A 26,467-nucleotide genomic window follows, 5' to 3' on the forward strand; every position below is an offset into this window, starting at 1 on the left:
CAAAGAGGCTATTAAGAGTAATCAATATCACACTATTACTATTTTGTCTCATTTTGCATTGAAAAAAGCAAAAACAACAAAAAGAGTTGAACAATGAGAGACCTATAATCCTTATTGATCCATGTATAAACACAGTGTATGGATCCCATACAACTTTATATATTGTACTTACAACTAATGCAACATGACAATAACTTTACAAATACAACTATGTACAGTTAAATCGTTAATAACACATAACACTTAACAGGCTCGCATAGATAATGAAACAGGTGTGAAATTAGACACTCCATCTGTAACACATTCAGCAAAAATATCTTCAAGTATTGGCTTTTAAAAGGTCCCTGAGGGAAACCAGGATGGCTTCATATATGTTCCTAAGACACAGAAACAAAATCATCTTAGTCAATTAGCAGCAAAGGTGGAAATAACTTCCTTAATGTTTTATGGACATGAAAGTGCAGCACTCAGGATTCAGGACGTATATGCTGTAGTGGCTATAATAGCAGTGATTTATTTTATTTTAATCTTGCATCCCTTATTAATACTGCAATGGTCACACAACTGAATATGTATTTTGCAACAATAAATGTATATCAATGTCAAAGTTTTCCAACAAGTTCATAAAAGAACAATGAATAAAGCACTGCTTGTAAATAAATGACAAAGTAATATTACCCTCTGAGTGTTGCCAACTTACCGCTGTGCCTTTTGATGTCAATGGTGAAATTGTCACGCCATCAAGAAAAACTGAATTCAGGTAGCCCTGCCCATAAGAAACATCTTCGTCTTCATAACTGTCGACGCCAACACTGAAAGCCTCTTTCATCTTCTCTGGTATAAGAAAGTTCAACATCACCACCAGAATCCCAATGAGGGTGCACAGCACACCTGGAAATCATTTCAATTAGTAGAAATCAACACCCTTCAGCTGGCTCTGTACTGTATAATAGTTAGCACGAGTAACCATATGAAATGAATGTGCAGCTTCTTATCTTTACCTGTAGCTAGAGCCAGCCAGAATGAATGGCTGTACTCTGTTTCAAAGGAGTCGGTCCCTATGGAGAAAACGCACTGTGGCACATTCATGATGGTGGAGAAGGAGGCCATGGAGAAGAAGATGAAGGCAGCGGTGGCCATCATCATGTACCCGGCGTACAGAATGACTGGCATGGAGAAGAGGATATTGGTGAGCATCCAGCAGCAAAACGCCGTCCTGTGAAAGTGTGCAGCCATTTTAATTTCAGCTACTTTTAACAACCATCTGCTGAAACTGATAGTATATTAATACAATTTCTGTTACCAGAGGGTTGCAGAGGCGTATCGTCCAGAGTATCTGTACTGAAAGATGAGTCCACATGGGCTGCCCCGGGTGAATTTCTCAGCGATGTACAGGATGGGGTTGGGTAAACCTTTCTCCAGAGCTTCCTCATACTCTTCTTCAATAGTGTCATGCCAGTTGAACATCTCGTTGTAGTCAATGGTCTCATTGAACTGTACAACAGGATTCCCTGAGAGAGAAAACAGGGGTATTTATGACAGAACTTGCGGAAATATCTCATCAGACTATTGAGCAAACATCTTAATCAAAGATCTAAGTTGTTCAAAACATTAAAGCTGCCAGTGTACAAGTGTATTATATACATATCTGCACATAAGAACAGCAAGAGTGACTCACCCTTTAGTGTCACATTAATGCCGTACAGTCCAACATGCAAGCCGATGTCAGCGTTAACCACTGCATTGCTGAAAGACTTGTAGGTGGCATTAGTGGTAATTCTGGCCTCAGCCCAGTCATTGGTGAAGTTGAGCGCTGCGGAGAAAGGACACAAAGGTGAGTGATGTTGGCAGAAAAAGGAGAATCTTTAATTTATTAAATGACAATGATGAGAATTAAAAACTCACCCACTATGACCACGCCTATGAACAAGCTGATAATTATTCTAATCATCCAGAACAGCCTCTGAAAGGAAGCGAAAGAGCAGGATTAAAATTATTTCAGGCGCATTGAATAAAAAAAGTGACAGAAGGAGACATGAGTTTTTTTGCAGTGAGTAATAGCTTATCTGATGCTTTGAACTCACCGACTTCCCTCGTATCCCTGGCAGAATGAGAAGAAGACTGACTGCTAGCACAAGGAAGACCAGAATAATGGTGAGCAAGCAGCCACTGAAGATGAAGGAGGTCCTTTGTAAAGGGTAGAATGGGTAAATGTCATCGTAGAAAGTCATCTTAGCTCCTTAGCTGAAACTAGACAGTGTAACAGAGAAGACAGTGTTAGTGGCAGGGTTCTCAGTTTCCTCCAGATGCAGAGATAAGGTTGTTCCTTACAGATAGGAGATGGGACAATATTCCTGCTGTGTAACATGGCAAATGATTAAGCACAACCATGTCTGACTCATGTAATATCATTTAACGTTCTCTGGCAATGTGTATCTTTTCGGCAAAGAAATTAATGCATCTGTATAATGCACAAAGGCATGCAATTCTATACATCCACGTGACCACGTCAGTCAGTGTAATGCAAATAGGTGCTTTTGATTTTAATACATTTATTTGAACCTAAATGACAAGAAAAGTTTCAAATAAAATCAATCAAGGAAACAAAGAAAATCCAAAAGATTTTTCTTACCCTAAAGTTGAAAGAAGAGGACCGAAGAAGAAGAAGAAGAAGTAGAGAGTGAAGTGTGAATGTTGAGGGAACATACACTTCTTTTATAGTGCCGGTCCCCTTTGTGTTACTGAGGAGGAGGATGCACTGACTGGAATGCTATGGAAAAGAGGTGTGATTAAGAGGTAAGGACCATACCCATTTGGGCAACACAGGTCACATGCAGTTTGTGATAAGCTGTGCAACACATGTTGGCTTTAGTATTGCACCATTCCTCACCTGCACCTGTGCTCCTGCACTACTTCTGCACTACATTTCAGCCTCTACAGTGGGTAAGACTCAACTATTTTATCTTCTCCTATCGAACACGAAGTGCTACAGGAAACAGGACCTTTGGATGTCTGCAGTTTACAGACATGACCAAAAGGAACAGTGTTGTTTGTGTGTGGTTTGTCTTTCTAATCTGTGCTAAACCAACAAAGTATATTACATGGAAATATAATAGAAATATGACAGTGAATGTCAGTTACCTTCGCCGTGTCTTCACTTTTCAGAAGTCCTTCACTCCTCTTGGCTGCAGACTGAGCTGAGGAGCATCTCTCGCATCAATGGATTTGCGTAAGTGGGTTTGGAGTATCTGCGCAGCGGTTGGCTTGGTGCTCATCGTCAGTGAACGTAAGTAGAGTTGTACTTCATATTCAGAGTCACTTAACACAACTCAGTTAACCTAGAAAAAGATGTTTAAACTCGACATGTCTTGAACAGATTCACGCTGTGAAATAACTTGGGAGGTTCGTCGCTTTGACGGCTGGTACAACAGTTTGGGATATCCCAGACGCGGAGCTGTCGGTAAGTTACAGTACAAAGTTGCCAAAGTATGCAGCAGCAGTAGCTCACAGACTGCCAACACACCTGGGCACTTCACTGTGTTTGTGCTCGCGCAGGTTCTCACCTTATGCGCCTCGTGCCCGCGCATTACCGGGACGGAGTCTACCAAGCTGTCCAGGAGCCGCTTCTGCCAAACCCCCGCAGACTGAGCCGCCTGCTGGCCGGGGGGCCGTCCGGTCTGCCCTCAACACGCAACCAGACCGTGCTCTCTCTGTTCTTTGGTAAATATCGTGCGTTTTGTTGCATTGGAAAGTAGGCCAGAGATCAAAATTGATAAACAATCTGACCCAAAATGAACTTTTGTTGTGAGGCTGCACCAATATGGCGCACTGATATTTTCCACCCACATCTTACCGAAATGCAGGTGCAGCAACCAACAACCAGGTGTGAGGTTTTAAGTTAATACTTTTACTGTTGCTCATGTAAAAGTTGAATTAAGTGTCCAACTTTAAGATGTTAGAAATGTATATAACAAATCAAAGCTTATATTGGCGGATACTAAACCAATAAGATGTTCAGAATCTGAAATGTTTTGTCTGTGAACCCCCCAAAAAACAAGCATTCAGCATCCAAGTAAATGTTTTTTTGTAGCAATGGCTTTATTATTTTTATTTCTCAGGTTATCATGTTTCTTTTGAAATTTTCGACTCAAGAACTCCTGGGTGTCCACCTGAGTTCATAAACATCCCAGTCCCAAAAGGTGACCCTGTCTTTGACCCCACTGGCACTGGAAAAGTCCTGCTGCCCTTCCAGAGAGGACCATGGGACAAAGAGTCTGGCCAGAGTCCCAGTCACCCTCGCACACAGGTATCAATATGAAATAACATGCTTGTTAATGTAATCACTAACATGCCTCCAGAGGCAATCAGTAAATGTGAAGAGTAGGTCAAGTACTGTCACAATTCTGGTGGACACTTTACATTATGTTACCCTACATTTCCCTTTTCCTCAAGTGCAATAATTTGAGAAAAAAACAAATGCATCACATGCAGGTTAACTCGGTGACAGCATGGATTGATGGCAGCTCCATCTATGGCCCCTCCACGTCCTGGTCTGACTCCCTGAGAAGCTTCTCTGGAGGGCTCTTGACTTCAGGCTCTGAGTGGAACATGCCAAATAAGGCCACAGGACACAGTCTCATGTGGAGTGCCGCTGACCCCTCTACAGGAGATCATGGACCCCATGGCCTTTATGGTGAGACATTGTTACTTACAGATTCATTCACATCCAACCTGCACCAAATATTGTTTGCAAATGATTCATTTTATTGTCCACTGAGTACCAGACAGTGGGGTTTATATCATCAGGGGCCTTTTATAAATACGACCGGGGAGCTTTAATATGGGGTTCCGTTGGTGCCAAAATTAAGTCGACATGCTAACTGTCTGTCTATGTGTCGTCGTCCATGTCTATGTGTCTGCTTACTACCTATGTCTATGTCTGTCTGTCTACGTCGATTGCTCACGACTCAATTTTTTTTTGTCAACTCAACTTACTCCTGTTGTCTGTTGCCCTCCTTGTCGTTTGACTGTGTCGTCTTGCTGTGTCTATGCTGGCAGTGTCATGACTGTGTTGTTTATCGTTGCTTTGTGTTGTTTCTCTCTGTCGTTGCCATGCGTCATCTTCACTCTCTTGCTTTGTGTTGTTTCACTCTGTTGTGTCGTTGCTATGTGTCGTTTCACTCTGTCGTTGCTTTGTGTTGTTTCACTCTGCAAAGCAACGAACAGAGTGAAACAGCACATATGACATGTCATGACACTGCCAGCATTGACACAGCAAGACGACACAGTCAAATGACAAGCAGGGCAACAGATGACAGGAGTAAGATGAGTTGACACAGACAAAAGTTGAGTCATGTGAGCAATCGACATAGACAGACAGACATAGACATAGACAGTAAGCAGACACATATACATGGACGAAGACACATAGATAGACAGTTAGCATGTCGACTTATTTTTGGCATAAACGGAACCCCATACTTTTACTATAGTGCACTAAATTGACTTCTACTGTATATCATTGATTTACATAATTAACATAATTTCCTCTGTACCTGGAGTGCAGTTCAACCATATAGTTCAGTGTGACTTAGTGTGTTAGTGTGGGTTGGATGGAGCTCAGCCCAAAAGACATTTATGGCCTTTAAAGGGGTGATAGAATGATTATATAGGGTATTTCACACTGTTCCTTATGGTCTCCTAATGGAGTATGTAACATTGGTTGGGCTGAAAATGGCCTGGTTGATATTTTATTGGCCCTTATGCATCCCTGTGTTTTGGCCCTATTTGTAACAAGAGCTTTTCTTCCAAATATGGTATGCTCATGAATATTTAGATGACCTGCGCGCTGATTGGTTGAGCGAATAGCCATACGCACACATTAGAGACGCGCGCTGATTGGTTGAGCGAATCGCCATACACACACATAAGAGACGCGCGCTGATTGGTTGAGCGAATCCCCAATACACACACATTAGAGACGTGACAGAATATCATATTTCAGACACTGCAATGTTTTGTTACCAAATTCACTTCTGAGACTTTTTTATGCGAGAAATCAACTATATAAAGCTCAAATATGGGACGTTTTACGAAAATTGATGGCTAATTGCAAATTTGGTAAGACATGTCGGACTTTAGGACCTCCACACAGTCTTACGAGCCCTGCTGGGCTCCATACCCAGGGCAAAGTCACCCTTTGTGGATACTGCACTACGGGGCTCCGCGGCCGGCTGCCGGCATAACTATAATATATTTATGGTTTGAATTTCGTCACGACACTTATATGACATCTACCCCAATGTCTTATAAAGCTAACCGTTGTGTCCAATTTGATTTTAAGGCATTTTTATGAACTCAGGGTCTTGTTAGGACGAGCAGCTACCTAGCTATATGTCCCATTCAATACAATGGGAAACGATTGCAGCTAGCTACACTTTCGGCATAACTATAGTATATTTACAGTTTGAATTTCGTCACGCCACTTATATAACATCTAACCCAATGTCTTATAAAGTTTAGCTAACACTTGCTAACACACAATTTCAATTTTAATGCATTTTTGTGAATTTCAGAGGTCTTGTTAGGAGGAGGCTAGCTAGCTCTCATTGATGGACTCCAGCTCACCGCGGGCTCTATCAATGAGACTCGCGGACAAGAAGCATTTATTTCCCCAATCGTTTGTTTAAATAACTCAACACATTATGAATACACACATTATAAGATTAACTGGAACCTGTGGTAACAGATTGCTGGCGTAACAAGCTCGCTGGCCGCGCTGTCACTCACACACACCGGGTATTTAGCAGGAAGAGGGGAGCTGCAGGCCCTGGAGCTCTGTCCAGGCAGCGGCGTTTTGTAGTCCATTAACCCACAAAACGGTGACTTTGCGCGGGTATGGAGTGCCGTGGCCTGCCAGCTGTGACCGAGCTCAATCGAGCTCACAGCAGGCCGGGGTCTGTGAAGGAAGGCAGGCCAGGCGATGAGGCAGCAAGACATGCAGCACCGGCAGCTGAACTCTGACACACAGTCGGACAAAATTTGCAATTAGCCATACATTTTCATAAAACGGCCCATATTTGACCACTACATAGTTCATTTCTCGCATAAAAAAGTTTCAGAAGTGAATTTTGTAATGGAATAGCAGAGATCTGCGTGACCTAGATTCAGCTTTGTTGAGATTCGCCCGTTTTCAGCGGCAGTTTCAAAATATGAGATTTTCATAGTAAAGGGGTGTCAATTGGATTTTTAGCTTATATGTATGTCCTATTTACCCACCGAACTGTCGTTATTCAACTATGACAGGGTAAAATCGGTTTTGCTTTCTATCACTCCTTTAAAGCCCCCAAACTCATCTGCAACGTTTCTTTCCAACTTCACAATAATCCACAGCTCTGCCTGTGATAATTCTCTTCTCCTTAAAACAGTTTCACACTTTTTAGTGAATGAAGGTCATTATTATGCTCACAAACTAGTTGAAATTGCACATAATAGATCTCCAAATCTCAGCAAATCACACTGAACTATTTGGATGCATTTCATTCAAGATGAGATTAAATGTGTTTTAGTGTATGTTTGGATGAACAACACTTTTAAACAATCTGAAATCTGAACTGTCTAATACATTGTATGTGGTAATGCCCACCCAATCGACACTGCAAGCAGCTGAAAACAAGCATATTATTATTTCACATACAGGTCAGCACAGGTTGCACCCTGTGAGGCTTAGTCAATAGAGGCCCTACCTGACGTGTGTTATGACTCTTTAATTATTGTGTAAATGGATTGTCACACTCACCACAGTAAATCCCTCTTTCTATAGCATAGAGGATGCCGTTCAGGTGTCATGAAACCAGTGTTTGTTGCTTGTGTTGTTAAAGGTGTGTAGTTATTATCTGTTGTGGAGTTGCAGGATCTTCTCCTGTTGTTACCGCTCTGTTGTCAAATCCTTAAAAACAAACAGCCAACTTATTATTCCATTAGTGGTTAGAGATGCTCATCAATCGCTGCAATGGGAATGTGACACTATGGCAAAAAGTTTTACCATTCTGTATAAAAACACGTTACAGCCTATTCTCTGTTTATTGGGTGATGTTGATTCACATGAAGGGAGAGCAGAATTTCCTATAATTTGTGTCATCTTCTGTGTCCAGAGTTGGGAAATGCCTGGGGGAATGAGAACATTTTCACAGCAGCAGAGGGGATTATCTGGTTTCGCTACCACAATTATGTAGCCTCCAAACTGCATGAGGAACACCCAGAGTGGTCAGACGAAGAGCTGTTTCAAAACGCCAGGAAGACCGTTGTGGCCACATTCCAGGTAGAAGGAAAAGTCTTCATGTAATCCTCTCGCTACTCAGGTGATGATTTAATTTGCACTCTGAAGAGAGTGAGGTTGCATCAACGCCAGGTGGTCGTGATTTTATGGATGAAATTGATGGTTTTAGTTTAAGGGTGAATGCATCATCTCTCACTTGTTTGATTAGTTGAGTCTGTCCTCTGCAAAAACTTTCCTAACAACACCACACACGTTACTTTTTCTTCTTCTACTGAAAACACAAGTAATAAACTACAATCAAACTATATGTTTGGTTAAATCCTAAATAACAAGCTACAATTCTAAAAAATATTTTTTTTATATAAAGAAACCATCAAAAAAGGGGCAAAATCATATGTATATTACCATCAAACATACAATCATGTTGAGATTTAGTGTGGATTCACAAAAGCTGCAATAACTTTTATCCCTCCTGTTTTCCACATAGAATATTGCTCTCTATGAATGGCTGCCTGGATATCTTGGAGACAAAAAGCTTCCTCCTTACCCAGGTAAGACTCAGCCAGAGTGCGTGTGCGTACAAGTGGAGGGGAACAGGTAATGCACTGGTGACCACAAGCCGTGGTGAGGTGAGGTATCGTTGTCGGTGTTTGACAAATATGTGCTCTGTCAGCAAAGCATCACCCTGAGTCTCCTTCTTCTGCTGAATAAGCACCCACAGTTGAAGAAAGTTAACATACAATGGTCAGATGAGCCCATCACCTTAATAACTCTTCATGTCATATCTATATTGCTTTTTTGTTACCTCACATTGGCTATTCAGATGATAGTATAGATTGTTTGCATGCATAAGGGTTGTTTCTAATTCAGCTTGTAGGTTATTTTGTTCTTCTTCTATTGTTGTTTTGTATTATGTGATGATGATTTATCTGTATGCAGGTTACCAGAAGTTTGTTGATCCAGGGATCTCTCCTGAGTTCCAGGCTGCTGCCATACGATTTGGCATCACTATGGCCCCACCTGGTGTTTACATGAGGTATTATTCTTTTTTCTAATGGAAAATCAAAGTAAGTTAGTTAAGTTGAGTGTAATATCAATATTCTGCTGTGAACAGTGCCAGACACCATCTAAAATACAGTATGAACTAACTATTAGAAATAAAAACCCTCCGCATTTGCTCTCCTTTTTCCTACAGAAACAGAACCTGCCATTTTCAGAAGACTGTCAACATAGATGGCAGCTTATCACCAGCAATGCGTCTTTGCAACAGCTTTTGGAAACGTCAGGTATATCATGTTCATACTTTTCACACATTTTCATAAGAGTGTATGGAAGGATTTGACAGTAAATTCACTGTTGACTCAGGATGCAGAAAAGTAAAACAGCGTGTGTCTCTGAGCCCAAATGGGGCCGTTGGTAGAAATGTTGTGCCAGTTTTTAAATTACAAATCACTTTATATGTATTTCTGTGGTAGAAAGCATAGTTTTTTGTGGGGCACAGTCTATCAAGTCTTAAACTGAATATATTTCTCTTTGATAAAGAGAGTTACGTGTTTCATTTTGTAAATGGACTGTATTTATATAGCCCATTAAACACTACTCAAAGCGCTTTAACATAGTAGAGGAACCATTCACCAGTCACACACATTCATACACATGCCTCAGCCAAGGATGCCGTACAAGGTGCCACCTGCTCAGCTCAGCTGATACACATTCACACACAAGTTCAGTGTCTTGCCCAAGGACACTTGGGACTGCTGGACCAGGGATGGAACCGCCAACCTTCCAATTGGTCTACACCAGAGCCACAGACATATCTAGTGCTTGTCTAATGAATATTAGGGATATCTGTGGTCTCTTAAATTGCTTTTACCAGGATAGAGCAAGCAAATACAACTAACATAGACTTGTGTATTTTGAATGGTCTCCTTGATGAAACCCATTAGAGAGAGGAGATATATTATTTACAGTATAAAGCAGTATTATATATTAATGCTTTTGTCATTTTGTTTCTAGAGTGACAGTGTGAAGAGTAGCCATGACGTAGACAACCTCCTCATGGGCATGGCTTCCCAGATTGCAGAGAGAGAAGACAACATTGTTGTTGATGACCTGAGAGGTGTTTAATCACTCTTATTAACTGCATGTCACAGGAACTGGTTTTCACATGCAAGGCCTTGCAATTTGCCTTGGTGTTGTGTTGAAGAAAATACCACAAAAGTCAAGCAATTATAAATATAAAAAAGAAATTTACAATAACATTACTCGACATATCATTCAATCAAACATATTCAAGTCATAAACGAATATGCGCTGCTCTGATCTGATTTGCACCCTGACAGACTTCATGTACGGACCCCTGAGGTTCAGCCGGACAGATCTGGTGGCCATGACCGTCCAAAGAGGAAGAGACTTTGGCCTACGTAGTTACACTGAGATCAGAAAAGCACTGGATCTGCCTCCTGTCAAGACATTTGAAGACATAAATCCTGAGCTCAACAGCAACAACCCACAGGTAAAGTCTTTCAACAAAGAATGATCAAACTGCTTAAAAGAGTTTAACAGTAATCCTGTGTGTGTTCTTGTGTCCAACAGTTGCTCCACGATATTGCAGAACTGTACAACGGAGACATCTCAAAACTGGAGCTCTTCCCTGGAGGCCTGCTGGAGTCTCTTGATGGACCGGGTGAAGTTTTCGCCACCATAATCTTGGACCAGTTTGAACGCATCAGAAACGGAGACCGCTTTTGGTTCGAGAACAAACAGAATGAGTAAGCTCCTCTTTGAAGATTTTTCAAAATAAAAACAACTGTAATAGTATCTGATCCTACAGTATTGTGTGATGTGGTGGAAATTGTATTACATAGGGTGAGATCTGAAATAAGGCTTCACTCAACAAAGTCTTTTGAGTATTTATTCTTTGTGCAAAGAAGGTTCAGTTCATCAGGAGAGTCTGAGAGAATGAACAAAGAGTTTTGGGAGAGCATCATCCCTATCTAGTTTCTACAAGGCTGAAAGCGAAGGGCGGGAGGGAAAGTCTGGTCTGAACCAGTTCTGACTATTAGGGAATAGCAACATGTGGAATTCCAAGGTCAAGGAGCACTAACACATCTTCTACTAACTACTACTAACATTTGTGCTGAAGGCAGAAACTGTGAAATGTTTAAGCAATAGAACAACAAACCTGTAATTTACCATTAATAAAACAACAAAAGTGTAAATTACCATTACAGTGATGCCAATTTTCTTACTACAGTTGTGTTCTTTGGGGTGTCTTCCAGTTTGTTCACACATGAGGAGATCCAAATGATCCGCAATGTGACCTTTCATGATGTCCTTATCGCAGTCACAAATGCAGAAGCCACTGATATACAAAATAATGTGTTCTTCTGGAAGGATGGTAAAAACGTGTATTTTATTTTTGATTCATAAACAATTACTCATAGCTCATTCGAATCAGTGATAAAATATTTAAAGCTTGGATTGAAAAAAACGGTCTCTCTGTTGTCCTAGGTGACCCTTGTCCTCAGCCTACACAGCTGAATGCATCAATGCTCCATCCCTGCACCAATGCCACCAAACTTAATTACTTTGATGGGAGCAAAGCTGGCTTTGGGATATTTATCATTGTTCTGTTCCTCTTTCCTGTTGGTCAGTATCACACTCACAAATCCATCTCTTTTGGCACAGCAACAATACTGATTTCACTCATCAGCAGTTTTGTTGATAATTTTACTTTCAGTTAGTTTTCTGGTGGCCTGTATGGTGGCATATCTCCGCAAGTACAGGTACAGGAAGTTCCAGAGAAGAAGAAAAGATGGTGACAGAACAGAGGATCCGGCTGTGGGAATCACTGGTACGAAAAAAAATCTAAAATAAAATACTTCTATTATGTCTAATATTAGAAAAAACATAATATCTATGAGTCAGATTTAGTTTTTATTTTTATTTTGAAGCTTAATCTCAAAAATCAAGTTACAACATTTTTACAGTATACAAACAAAGATAAGGAAAGGAAATAAAGATAAATAAATAACTATTAGCAGCTAGGATTTACTGCTGTGCCGGCCTGCAGAAACAATTATGTATGCCACATAGGTATCAACACAATTGTAAAACTGAGCTGATAATATGGATTAAAGTGTTAATGACCTTCCTAGATTTACATTCTGTCAGCTTCAAAACCCAACTCATAAACACTAGACAAATTGACCAATAATCAGTTATTCACAGGTGACAGTGAAACCAATCTGGTAGTTTCTGTTTTTTACACCTGTCCTCTTCATCATCTAGAATCCTGTCTTGCACCTGGTCTCATTCTGCTTTTGCTCTGCAGCCTTCGAATGGCAGGGCCATAAAGAACCCCTGCATCCTGTCAGCGTGGAGGTCGATGAGAAGAGGAGGCTGCAGGTCTTTGACAGATCTGGGTCCACTCATCGCTGCCTCAATCTGGGCAACCAGGACTACCTAGACATCCTTCTCTCCAACGACCGGCACCATAAAGCTCTGGTGCTCAAAGTTATAAAAGAGTACGACCTGGTGAGCAGGGGGTGGTTTGCACTAGAGATGTTCCGATACCATTTTTTTCTTCCCGAAACCAATTCTGTACCGGAACTTGTGAAACATGAACAAATACATACAGAGATTACAGAGATTACAATATAACCTTCTTTCATTATCTATTATGACAGTCATGATGGAAAAATAACATAAATAAACTACTTTAAGGTAGATCTTTTTCAGGGCTTAATTACATGGTATAGGCTCAGTGCATAGACTTGCATACTCACAGATACCGATACTAGCAATTTATGCATTATCGTAGGCATTTACGATACTGGTATGGGAACAACTCTAGTTTGCAACTTCAGGTTCTTGATCTGAAAAAGCAGGTGCAGTCTGATTGAAGTTGTAGGACAAAAGGGGTTTTGAAAAGTATTGCTGCTGCTGCATCTTGTGTAAGCATAAACAACCAATTTCTGTGTTCACATTTAAGTATTTTTGCAGTTTAAGCACATCCAGCTTTCTCACTTTTCTCAGTGAAGTTTCTTCTATTCATATTTTTCAACTCATCCAATCGTTGATGCAAGCATGATTCTGCAGATGTACACTTTTTTATCTTACTTCACTCCTGTTTTTCTTCTCCTGTCTGCACATCCAGGTGCTGTTTTTTGATGATGAGAGCAAACGTGCAGCGTTTGTCAAGCAGGTGACAGACATCGGGCAGGAGATTAGAGTGACGGAGATGAGAGAGAGGGAGCTGCTGAAGGAGGCTTTAACCAAAGAGCAGAGGGCTCCGATTGTGGAAACTTTCATTCGACATGCTTTTTCTAAGGTACCATCAGCCTCTGGATGTTTACCTCATCCTCCGCTCTGTTACAGCGGCAGCAGCTTTAAGCTCAGCCACAAAATGTCGTCAATCCTTGTTTGAGGTCGATTAGGTCCGACCTCCAGCCAAAAGAACTAATTGTTGGTTTTGATGGTGACCTCATCTGTGATGGACATATAGTAACCTCAGTTAGTGTTGGGGAGATTACTAATGACACTATGGTGACATATAATGATCTGTCCCTCACTGTCCCTCTGGTGCACAGGTCTTGGAAATTGAGAAGTGTGACGCTGGGGACCTGAGTGGCATTTCCTACAAGAAAGCCAAAGAGGTTCTCCAGTGCGAGCTGACAGCGTCTGAGTTTGCTGATGCACTGGGCCTCAAGTCTGACTCCTTATTTGTAGACTCCATGTTCACACTAGCTGATAAAGATGGAAACGGTTACCTCTCCTTCCAAGAGTTTCTTGATGTGATGGTTATCTTTATGAAAGGTAAAATTCATGACTCCAAAATGCTATAGCTGTTTTGTGTGCCTAAGCCACCTAAACACTGCATTAAATGTACATCTAAAAATGCTGCAGTTGGAGGATTTTGGTGGTTTTGAGTGAGGTTGAATTTCAGCACTAATTTAATATAACAAAACAGATGCTAATATATTTGTCCATTTCATTCCAGGTTTTATAGACTGATGTAATGTAGATTTAGATAGCCAGGAGTAAGCAATAGACTACATGAATGGCATGTTGAAAGAAAGTTGATGTCTTAAACCAGTAAACAGTATTAGTTTAGTCCTACATTATGTCATTGATGATGTTTGTATTCAACCAGGGTCTCCTGAGGAAAAATCCAAAATGATGTTCTCCATGAACGACATCGGTGGCACTGGTTTCTTATCAAAAGAAGAATTTGCCAGGATGCTCAGGTTTGATTGATTTTAAAAAAAATTCTTTAATGACTGCACCTAGTCTTTATTTCTGTCTGATGGTTCATCTTCGCCCTTTTGATGTGCTGCAGGTCTTTCATTGAAATCTCCAACGGTGCTTTGTCAAAGAGCCAGGCGGAGGACGGCATCAAGGCCATGATGCAGGCCGCAGGCTTTGATGACAAGGAGAAACTCACATGGGAGGACTTCCATTTCCTCCTGCGGGACCACGAGAAAGAGCTGCAGTTTGCCCAACTCAATGTCAAAGGTTGGAGAAAGTTTTGTCTTAGATTATCCTTTTTTATAAATCCTTTCTCTGACCTTGTCTGATGAAATCAATGTGTCTGCTGTGTGTGCAGGGATGGAGAAACAGGGCAAGAAGTGGCTGAGTCGAGACCAGAGGGTGTCCTTCATCTGTCCAGGAAACAGGTCAGAGAACAGGACACACAGGCTGTAATCACTCATCCAGATCACTAATAAACAACTGTTCCTTGTCACTATGGATAAGAACAATGATCCACTAGCTTTGTCACTTACTCATTTCATCCCAAGTGACCATTGTGTCCCAGCTTACAATATTATTAATTTTTTGTTTGCAGCAACATCAAGACAGATGGACCGGAGATACGCAGACGGAAAAAGTTTGTTGTCTTATTTGATTTTTCTGCTCCTGTAAATGACTTTCTGAAGGAAGGATAAGAAATACTAAGAAATATAAGATGTCTGACAATGGACCAGACTTACTATAGAGAAGTTAAACACATTAGTACTATCTATTTTGTCTCACAGTATTTACTGAAATGGGTTTAAAAAAAATACATCTTAGTAGAGTAGAGTTTTTTTTCTAGTATTTATGTGTTCAGGAAACTGTGGTTGTGTGGAAAACCATGGCAGCTTGTGGTTTACCAAAATGTTTAGAAATGTATGAACTTGCACATATAAAGTAACTGCTTTTGAGTCTCTCCAACTACAAAGGCTTCACATTACAAAGTTTAAAAAAATGTCACACCCTACTTCCTCTGTAGTTTTGGGTGACCTGAATATGGTCAAAACCTAAACAGCTAAATGATAGGCAGAACAACAAGCATCGACTGTATCCAAGTCTAATGGATTTCAATATTTTCAGGTCAAGTGTCAACACTCCAAATGTCTATGTGAAGCCCAAGCGTGAGCAGTACATAAGGAACCCAATCCAGAAGAAGATCCAGCACTTCAAACGTTTCATTGAGAATTATCGGCGTCATATCGTCTGTTTTATCGTCGTGTACGGCATCGCGGCTGGTGTGGCACTTGAAAGATGTTACTGTGAGTAGAAATCATTCTTCTCCTTGTTCAGCTTCCCTCTTTACCTTTAGCATCATACCTTTCTGGTCAGCGTGAACCTTTTCTAAGCTGATTAATAATTGTTTTCAGACTACGGTTTGCAGGCCGATTCTACAGGTATCCCCGAGACTTCAGTGGTGGGTATCATTGTCTCCCGTGGCTCGGCCGCTGCCATCTCCTTCTTGTTTCCCTACATGCTCCTCACTGTGTGTCGCAACCTCATCACACTGTGCCGAGAGACATTCCTCAACCGATATATCCCCTTTGATGCTGCCATCGATTTTCATCGCTTCATGGCGATGACTGCCATCCTCCTTTCAGGTTCGTAGACCAGAGGAGATGATAGCTGATAGAGATGATGGAAAGTTAAGTTCTGATAACTTAGTTTACATGTTTACATTTTACTAGTGTGAGCTCACTCTTTTTTTTTATTCTGACTGTAGTTGTTCATAGTTTGGGCCATGTGGTCAACATCTACATCTTCTCCATCAGCGACCTCAACATCCTGTCTTGTCTGTTTCCCAAAGTCTTATCCAACAACGGGTATTGTTAGAAATTTATGCCTGACTTTAGCAGACATTTGTACACTTTGCGGAGAGTTATGTTCACTGATTTACACTGTGTTTTCATTTTAGGTCTGAGCTCCCTCTGAAGTGGTTCTGGTGGTTCTTTCAAACTGTCCCAGGTATCATAGGAATCTGATTTTAGACCTTCAGTGGTACAAAGACTGCTTGTTATATTATGCAATAATTCAGTTTTTTGATCTTTTTGGTCTTTTTCCTAGGAATGACTGGTGTCTTGCTTCTTTTTACTTTTGCATTTATGTATGTTTTTGCCTCACACTATTTCCGTCGCATCAGCTTTCAAGGATTTTGGATCACCCATTACCTCTACATTGTCGTGTACATTTTAGTAAGTACTTTTTTGACTAAAAAGACCCGAAATGTACTCTGTAGTCATGTGGCTTTCATTATGAGAGGCCATTTTTTATGAATAGTGTGATGCTCGCTTTATCAACAGACAGTTGTTCATGGCAGTTTTGCCCTGCTCCAAGAGCCCCGTTTCTACATCTACTTAATTCCACCTGCATTGCTCTTCCTGCTGGACAAACTGATCAGCTTGAGCAGGAAGAAGCTGGAGATCCCGGTGGTCAGAGCTGAGCTGCTGCCTTCAGGTGACACTTAGCATCTTCTAGAAATTCTTTAAAATGTCTTGTTATTCTCTGCCTCTCCTTATTTTAGTCTTTGCTAACTAATTTGCACTTTTCGGTGCACTTCTAGCACATTCAAGTTCACACTTCCCTTGGCTGTCCTACTTGTAGGTGTGACACATCTGGAATTCAAGCGACCACAGGGCTTTGTGTACCGTTCAGGCCAGTGGGTTCGTATTGCATGCCTGATGTTGGGCACAGATGAGTACCACCCATTTACGCTGACGTCAGCCCCGCACGAAGAAACCCTGAGCCTGCACATCCGAGCTGTGGGGCCCTGGACCAGCCAGCTCAGAGACCTCTACACCGAAGAAAGCCTGCTTGAGCTCGGAGCCTATCCAAAGGTAGGTTTAAGCATTATTCTGTGTGTGTAATTAGATTAATCTGCTTCTCCATTCTTTGTCCTTTTATGACACTGATATTCATAATTTATTTCATCAAGCTGTACTTGGATGGCCCGTTTGGTGAGGGCCATCAGGAGTGGACTGACTTTGAGGTGTCTGTTCTGGTGGGAGGAGGAATTGGAGTCACCCCGTTCACGTCCATCCTAAAAGACCTGGTGTTCAAGTCCTCCATCAAGTCCAAGATTCAATGTAAAAAGGTGCTGCTTACATTCAAACAACCCACCATACATTTTGTCTTGAATCCTTCCCTGAAGCATTATTTATTTGTGCAAGAAGCCCCCTCAATCTCTCTCTCTATTCTCTCTCTAACATTTACTGATTATTTGAAGGTGTACTTCATCTGGGTGACACGTACACAGCGTCAGTTTGAGTGGGTGTCAGACATCATCAGAGAGGTGGAGGAGATGGACACCCAGGAACTGGTCTCTGTCCACACTTACATCACTCAAGTGGCGGAAAAGTTTGACCTCCGCACCACCATGCTGGTAAGACCTGCAGTCACCACTTCCAAATGTAGAAATAGAAAGTGGACAGAAATTCTACTAAATATTTAACAAACATTCATTTTAATGTTGACTTCTAAATACGTGCCTTGTATATTACAGGAATAGTTTAACATTTTGAGACATATTTCATGCTGGGAGTTAGATGAGAAGATTGATACCACTCTCATGTCTGTACAGTAAATATGAAACTACAGCCAACACACACAGCTCACGTTATATCTTGTTTGTTTAATCTGTAAAAAAAAAAAAAAGGACTCCAATAGGTCGCTGCGGCCAGCTAAGAAATATTCGTGTACATAACCTCCTATAAAACCACAATTTGCAACTTGATTAAACAAACCAGATATTAGATGTTAATTACTGAGTTTTACAGGTGATGGTAGGAAGGATTTTGTCACCTTTAGACAAAACCATGCTAGCTATTTTTCCACATTGTCTAGTCTTTATGCTAAGCTAAGCGACTGCTGGGTGTAGCTTCATATTTAGCATACAGAGTGTCATTGATCTTCTCAATTAACTCTCGGGAAGAAGGCCAATAGCGTATTTCCCCAAACAGTTCCTTTAATATTTAATAATAATGAAATCCAATACTGACCGCTCACCCTTGTCTTTGTGATGTGTGGACAGTATGTGTGTGAGCGCCACTTTCAGAAGGTGTGGAGCCGCAGTCTTTTCACTGGCCTGCGGTCCGTCACTCACTTCGGCCGGCCGCCCCTGGTTTCCTTTTTCAGCTCACTGCAGGAAGTTCACCCCGAGGTCAGTCCTTCATCCATCTTCATCTAACTCGTGTTTGTCTGAAACATTGCCCAATACACTGTCCTACTTATCAATTTGTATTATTTTCTGTAGGTGGGTAAAATCGGTGTATTCAGCTGCGGACCACCTGGACTGACCAAGAACGTAGAGAAAGCTTGCCAGCAGATGAACAAAAGGGATCAGGCTCATTTTCTACATCACTATGAGAACTTCTAACATGTCCTCAGCACTGGACTACCTGGTTACAGAAGGAAAGATGAGCCACTTTACTCTAGAGAAACGAGCTACTGCAGCAGTTAATGACAAAATCACAGAGCCAATGTAGGAAGTCTTGATTTTATGTAATGTCGAGTGAAAGATATTTGTTGCCTACTGGTTAAATGCCTTCTACTTTACATGATCTGTATTCTCTAATCATTAATATTATTGTTGCAATTATTTCATTATTATATCAGTTGAGGATGGGAAATTTTATATAATATAAAAATACAGAAATGTATTCACAAGTTATGCCTAATCATGCATCATGTGAGTTTTTATTTGCTGTTTGACTCAGCGATGTAACTGGAGTTTGCTGTCATGTACGATGGACTTATGTTATTGATTTCTTGTGCTTTTGTTTGAAATATCTGTAACAAATGAATTCACATTTTAGCACCTCAGCAGCTGTAATGAGGGAGGGACACCCACTACTATTTTAGTTTCCCCAACAACATTATTTTGCCAGTTTGGGGATCAAACTGCTGACCATCTTGTCCCAAGCCATTGTGATTAATAAAAGGATGTACTTTCCCATTCTGTAACAATAAAAATCATTAGACTCACTGTATAACCACATCAATGCAATTTACCGACTAAAAGAGTATTGCACCGACGATTAAAAAGTTTTGTATTGTGTTCTGTATTGTGACCTTAAAATTGTCAAAAATACCTTAGAGCTCAGAGGGTTAATACAGTAATATGGGATACCTTTTACCTGAATACTTACTGTAATGGCATGCATATCCAACAATTATTCTGTTCTTATCTGTTTGCAAGTTGTTCAAGCAACAACTACATTTTGCAGCTATCAGTATAATCTTGATCTAATGACACTTAACTTTCACTTGTACAGCTGCAAAACAAATGCTCTGGCATGGTAGTCCAGTCCAAGTCAAACAGAAGTTGAGTCATAAGGTCAGTAATGTACGATTGATTTTATGTTATTAATATCTTGTGCTTTTGTTTGAAGTGAATGCAGAGATTTAAAAGTCAATATCATGGCTGCCTTGTGAAATTCCTGAGAAGGAAAAAAGCCACAAGCTTACTCATCCACAGAAGTACTTTTTCTATTTGTATATTTTGTTTGACTTTTATCTGAGTGGCACGAGTAAAGAGACTGCACTTCAGCCTAAGGACATGTATTCAAGTGTGTGTGTGTGTGTGTGTGTGTGTGTGTGATCAGGCAAAGACATCCACTGCATTGATATAATAATATAAACAGTTAATTTAATATAGCACCTTTTACAGAATAAAGTCACAGAGTGCTTCACGAGAGAAAAAATATTAAAAATTAGACAAAAAAACAGTGAAAAGAACATGCAATAAAACAGAATAAAATAATTTAAAAAAGTCTAAACTTAAAAACCAAACAAATTACAAACATTAGAGCAAAGGCCAGTTTAAATAGGTGAGTTTTCAGCTACTTATTAAAAGTGTCAACAGAGACCACAGATCGTATGACAATAGGAAGGGCATTCCACAGTGTTGGAGCCACCACTTCAAAGGCATGGTCACCTTTTGGTTTTTAGTTGAACGTGAGGGACAACCAGTAAGCCCTGGTCAGGAGACCTAAGGGACATACTGGTAATATAAGGATGGAGCCGGTCAGAGATGTACACAGGTGCCTGACCATGCAAGGCTATCTGGCAGAAGAAGAACCTTAAAATTAATCCTGAACTTGATAGGAAGCCAATGTAAAGAGGATAAGAAGGGAGTGATGTAAGTCATCCTTCTGGACCTGGTCAACAGCCTGCAGCAGCATTCTGGACCAGTTGTAGACGGTCCAATGATGACTTGCTGAGGCAAGTAAAAAGGGAATTGCAGTATTCCAGCTGGGATTATACTTGTATAAAAGCGTGAATGATCATCTCTAGCATTAAGTGTCTTTGAGTGAGACATTATACCACTAGTGGCCCCAGAGGCACCAGGAAGTTTCCCCATTTACAAAAAACGTAGAAAGAAATACCGAAATGTACAGTATATGCTGCAATTACAATCATATCAGTTGCCATATCTTTATATACAGACTATGGTTGCAATTACAGGAATCAACCTGCAAGGTAATGTAACAGTTTTTCTTAACCTTTATTTACTCAGGGTAGTTTCACTGGGAGCTCATTCAGGAACGCCCTGCTCCATTCACACAGTTACACACATTTATCACACAAATCCACTGGCCATCAGGCCATGTAACACCATTGCAACTGCACTGGCTTCCAGTTGCCTACAGAATACGTTTCAAAGTCCTGCTCCTGGCATACAAGGCCCTACACAATTATACCCCTTCACTTCACCTACACTTCACTGACCTCCTGGAAGTTTACACCCCTGCCCGCTCACTGAGATCCTCCTCAGCAGGCCTACTGCATGTCCCTAGTGTGAACCTCAGCACCCTGGGAGAGAGGGCTTTCAGCTACACCGCTGTTGAATTCACTGCCACATCACATCAGACACTGTAACTCAATTACTGACTTTAAAAACAGACTTAAAACATATCTCTTCAAGATGGCTTATGGACTGACTGACTGACTGACTGACTGACTGAGTTTTTTATTTATTTTTTATTTTTATTTTTATTTTTATGAGATGAGAGACTATAATTTTGACAAGGTTTGATGACTGTTTGTTTGTGAAGTGACCTTGGGTGTCATGAAAGGCGCTTTAAATAAAATGTATTATTATTATTACTGTATTATTACACCTGGCAGCTGCCTGCTCAACCACAGTCTGATGTGGTGGTGGCCACTGAGCAGCTGCACAGGAGCAGTCAGGAGTTATGGGCCTTGATCAAAAGCACCTCAGCAGTTGGAACAAGCACCGCTATTTTATTTTCCCTAAATATAATGTATTTTGCCAGTTTGAGGATCAAACTGCTGCTTCTCGTCACAAGCCAGATTAATAAAATAATGTACTATCCCCATTCTGGAACAATAAAAATCATGAGACTCAGTGTATAACCACATCAATGCAATTTAGCACTTGAAAGAGTACTGCACTGATTCAGCATTGCACTCCTATACTATTGTTAGAATCACAATTAAAAACGTTTGTATTATGTTATCATTATAATCTTCCTTGATAAACTTGTGACTTTAATACAGTAATATGGGATGCCAGAAGTGCACGTTTACTTACCTTTTACCCGAATACTTACTGTAATCGCATGCCGACATCAAATAATTATTCTGTTCTTATCTGTTTGCAATTCGTTCATGAAACAACTATATTTCTTTCAACTGTCAGTATAATCTCATTTAATCTAATCTGATCTCAAATCCCTTTTTCTCTGGAAATGTTTTTTTTGTAAATGAGGTTAATATTTGGTCAAAAAATTACATAAAGGAGAAAAAGAAAAAAGAAAGGGGTTTAGACATATTAAAAAAGCAGACATTTGTGTGACATGGCTTCTGCATTGCCCAGTTTTTTCCCTTGGCACTTTCACTTGTTTGCCAACACTTGTACAGCTGCCATACAAATGTTCTGGCATAGTGCTTATAACAAGTCAAACAGAAGATAAGTAATCATTTCAGTAAATGCTGACATTTATTTTATTTATTATTTTATTCAGTTAAGGTTCACTGAGAGGCAACCTCTCTTTTGCAGGAACGCCCTGATCACATTCATACCTGGAAGCTGCCCAGTACAACCACAGTCTGATCTGCCACTGAGCAGCTCCACTGGAGCGGTTTGGGGTTAAGGGCCTTGCTCAAGGGCATCTCAGTGGTGGTAATGAGGGAGGGGCAAGCTTGCTTCTTAAACCTTTAGGCCACCGCTGACATGGCTGTATGACTCAACTTCCAAGAAATAAAACCAGCATTGATAAAACTGATAAGAGCAGAAAACAATTACGAATTTTACTGTCAGCTGCATGATGGGAGAACAGATAGAGCCTTATTCAACCAATAAGTATCAAGCCAGATATTTAAGTCATGATCATTCATATTAGAATGTATTACTGATAATGGATAAGCCTTTTCTTTATTTGATCACGGAAGGACATTTCTTGCTAAAATGTTCATTTGGAAAGCTTAGATAGACAACAAAGGGATTACATTATTCACACTGTATGCCAGTTACTGTACATGCTGTAAACGAGGCAATTTATTTTTAAGATTTATGACATTATACGGCAAGGTCCAAGATTGAAATTTCCCACAGTGAGAAAGTGCCTGCTCTGAACTGTTCACATGCTCATATGTACATACATTGTTTTAAAACTGATCCAAACTGTACAACATGTTGTATTTTTAAACTATCATTCTCAACTTAATTGCAATAGGCCTACCTATACTCACTAGGCGATATGAGGGGGGCTGCCACCCCCCTTGTTAGCAAAATGACCAAAATGCATGACCCTTGTTGCCATCCAGCCTCTCTATTCCTAGTATCAGAGAGAGTGCAGGGGCAGAGGGGTTGTTTAGTTGAATATGTTAGTCTAGTCTGCCTGACTCATTAATCCTTTATCCGACTAAGGTTTGTGCAAGATAGAATCTATGGCGCCGACCACGTGGTGCTGAAGTAGAAGTCCAATTTGTAATTGCGACTTTGAAGTCCCACCCTTCTGTCAGTTTTGTCTTTGATCTTTAATATTCTCTAAACTACATAGCTAGGAGGGTTACAGATATGTAAGTTGTAAAACCTTAATTTCCTGTCTTAATATAGATGAACCATTGTCACAAACTTAATTATAAAACATTATAATCATAAAACCTTAATCAGATACTGCACGTTTGGACTAACTTAAGGCTTAAGTACTTGTGTAGATTAAAAGAATGTGGCTTCTTCAGCTCTCATGTCAATTTCAACAAATTAGGTAGTTTAATAAATTAATATTTAATGAATTACTTTGAAATATGTAATTTAAAGGAGCTTAAATTCCACTACAGTCAGGCTCAGTTAAACTAGTTATCTTTTAGCAGCACTAGTTAATCTGGCCAAATCTCAGTTAAAAAGATGACCACTTTATTGTTTGAAATAAGGTTGTTTATGATAAAGACTTATTTGACAAAAAATATCACATATTGGTTGTATTATGGGAAGTGTTTTTGGAGCTTGATCCATATAGGGATGGAAAGTTAGGGATATCTCAGCCTCTGCTACTCTGATTTTGACCCTAATTTTTTACTAGTGTCCAAACTTTATGGAAGTGCAATACTAAATAGCGGGAAAAACACACAAACAACACTGGTATTGTCACTAAAGATATTTTATCCAATACTGACTTTTGTGTGTGGATAGGATTGCACCATCCACAGCATGGGATGCTTTGATCATGTAGTCAATTATTTAGAAAATGGAGATTCAGCTTTAAAGTTCTGCAATGGTCGGTCTGAGACCTTCTCTCTCTCTCTCTCTCTCTCTCTCTCTCTCTCTCTCTCTCTCTCTCTCTCTCTTTCTCTCTCTCTTTTCTAAAACATATTTATTCACCTTGGCACAGCTAGTGCCCTAGCAGAGGGAGAGGAGAGAAAATCATCTTGTAGAAAATATGATGTAAAGCTGAAAGTCCTCTTAATGTTGTATTCTTCACATTGTAGACAGTCTGGTACTGTTTCATGTCAGAAGGAACACATTGGTCTTGTATCAATAAGAATTAACTCATTTCTTTTTATGCAATTTTCATAATTACTGCCATAGATGATGTTTTATTAGTTGAATTAAACAAGCTGTGAGGAAATAACTAACCAAATCTGTGGAACAGCTTTGAGAGTTATGTCACATTATTTCTGCTGATCTTTGACACACTGAACCAGCCTGATATATTTCACCTTTTAAATCAAACAGCTGTTGTGCATACAATCACGCCTTTATAAGGTACATTGCAATATTAAGTAATGCTTGGGCAATGAGATAAGGGGCTTTGATTAAAAATTACACAGAAGACAAACTTTCTTTTTTTATTTGATATACTTGTATTTGGACTAATCGTAGCACTGATAGAAAGGAGGCGACCACAAATGAGACAACTACAAGAATGTGTTTAAGATAAGGATGATAAAGTTTAACTTCTGTGACTCAGCAATGCTTAGGAAATTGTCCTGATGCAATGTGGATTATTGATGCATACTGACCCTGAAGCAATCAACCATCTTGTTTTATGCATTGTCAAATTCAGCACTCAAAGAAAATATAACGTTTCAGCAGTCTGAGTAAGTCCAATCAAGCAGGTATTTCCAAAAGTTACAGTATTTTTGCTACAAAATATCCTTTGTGTTACTCCTTCCACTTCAGCTCAGCAAGGTAATAATGTTTGGGGAATTTTGATAAAAAAGACCTTTAATATGGTTTAGTTCACATGCACGCAGTGTCGTTGTGCAGTGGATTGAAGCTTCATTTATGTTAATTTCATATTTAGACACGTGTGTATGCCATTAAAACAATTGACAGATTATTTGCTATTTGTCTGTCTTTCCATTCCATCTAAGTGGTTTCATGTTGGACACATCGAGAGGAAATGTATCTGTGTTTCAGATCCTGGTGATATCAGTTACAGATATGTTCCTCTGATGTTTCCATGATTTCAGATAGTGACCTCTTTTCCTCCAGTTCATGGTCACTCATGCTGTATTTAGTTAAGATATAGCTTTTCTTAAAAAAAATATTTTAAGATGTTTTGCCAGTTGAATTTCTCTGTTGAGGGATTTTTAGCAGCTCATTTAGTTTTAAACACACACTGTGATGACACCGGTGTGTGTCTCTAAAGCCGACTGATTGTACTGGTCAGTTGATACACATATAAACTGTCACCACATGATTTACTGTATATGTGATACTCACTGATCAAATGGCACCCTCTTCTGGTAAAGAGTATCCTCCATCCTTCTACACAGCAGCTGCATCAAATGAGATTCAAGGTCATGCTGGTTTGTGCTGCATTATTCTTTTTTTTTCTTCTTTTTTTTTGATTTTCAGTACAATGCATTAAGCTCCCCTTTAAATGCCCTTGTTCAATTCTATTATATGTTAATGCTTTTCCTCAATGCAACCCTGACATCTCGATGTAACGGGTCAATGCCCATGACAAAATGGTTTAATCTTGCTTTAATCAGGTGTCACATTCACAGCAATAACCAGGAAGGTGAGTTGTTGTTGGAGAGCTGGTCAGCAGAGCAGCTCGAGGTTAAGTGCCTTGCTCAGGGGCAGATTGTTTCAATTACATCACGGAGTTTCCAAGATGGGGAGTGGATTTGAACCCCCCACAAGCCTTCTTTTGTAACTCCCTGATGATTTTTAGTCAAGTCAGCATTACCTAAAATAACTGTGGGGCCTGTGACGTGGTTGCTCTAAATTATCTCCAAGGAACTAACAGAAAAGAGAAACTAGTTGGACACATTTTTTATTAAAGGGGGCATATGGTGATTAAGTATAGCTCAAATGTTTGATCTTCTGGGCAAAATAATGTAAAATATGTTGTCTGCGCAGTGGTGAGCAGTTGCATTGGTGTACTTACCAGTCTGATAATCTTCTTAGTGTCAGTAAGC

The 26,467-nt window shown here is 40.1% G+C and overlaps 2 protein-coding genes across 2 annotated transcripts; one reads left to right on the forward strand and one right to left on the reverse strand.

The window, feature by feature from the left end:
• Nucleotides 1-276: 276 nt before the first annotated feature.
• Nucleotides 277-2,684, reverse strand: duox2 (dual oxidase 2). The gene is made up of 8 exons (XM_039809844.1): nt 2,633-2,684; nt 2,085-2,250; nt 1,906-1,963; nt 1,679-1,813; nt 1,304-1,511; nt 1,002-1,216; nt 701-891; nt 277-377 (listed from the first exon to the last, which is right to left on the reverse strand). Exons 2-8 carry the CDS (start codon nt 2,229-2,231, stop codon nt 366-368), a joined length of 966 nt encoding a protein of 321 aa, XP_039665778.1. The 5' UTR covers nt 2,232-2,250; nt 2,633-2,684; the 3' UTR covers nt 277-365.
• A 198-nt stretch (nt 2,685-2,882) lies between these two features.
• Nucleotides 2,883-19,596, forward strand: duox (dual oxidase). Its single transcript, XM_039809841.1, has 34 exons — nt 2,883-2,943; nt 3,166-3,286; nt 3,377-3,460; nt 3,556-3,720; nt 4,119-4,306; nt 4,492-4,693; nt 8,154-8,320; nt 8,766-8,829; nt 9,218-9,314; nt 9,474-9,564; nt 10,295-10,397; nt 10,621-10,793; nt 10,874-11,049; nt 11,560-11,678; nt 11,792-11,929; nt 12,021-12,134; nt 12,615-12,817; nt 13,440-13,613; nt 13,873-14,098; nt 14,436-14,529; nt 14,622-14,797; nt 14,889-14,958; nt 15,129-15,170; nt 15,656-15,834; nt 15,943-16,173; nt 16,296-16,395; nt 16,488-16,537; nt 16,637-16,764; nt 16,873-17,026; nt 17,174-17,406; nt 17,505-17,663; nt 17,796-17,951; nt 18,600-18,728; nt 18,822-19,596. The coding sequence occupies exons 2-34, from the start codon at nt 3,220-3,222 to the stop codon at nt 18,942-18,944; spliced, it is 4,575 nt and encodes a 1,524-aa protein (XP_039665775.1). The 5' UTR covers nt 2,883-2,943; nt 3,166-3,219; the 3' UTR covers nt 18,945-19,596.
• Nucleotides 19,597-26,467: the final 6,871 nt, after the last annotated feature.

Source organism: Perca fluviatilis, chromosome 8 (assembly GCF_010015445.1).
Source record: "Perca fluviatilis chromosome 8, GENO_Pfluv_1.0, whole genome shotgun sequence".
Lineage (NCBI taxonomy): Eukaryota > Metazoa > Chordata > Actinopteri > Perciformes > Percidae > Perca > Perca fluviatilis.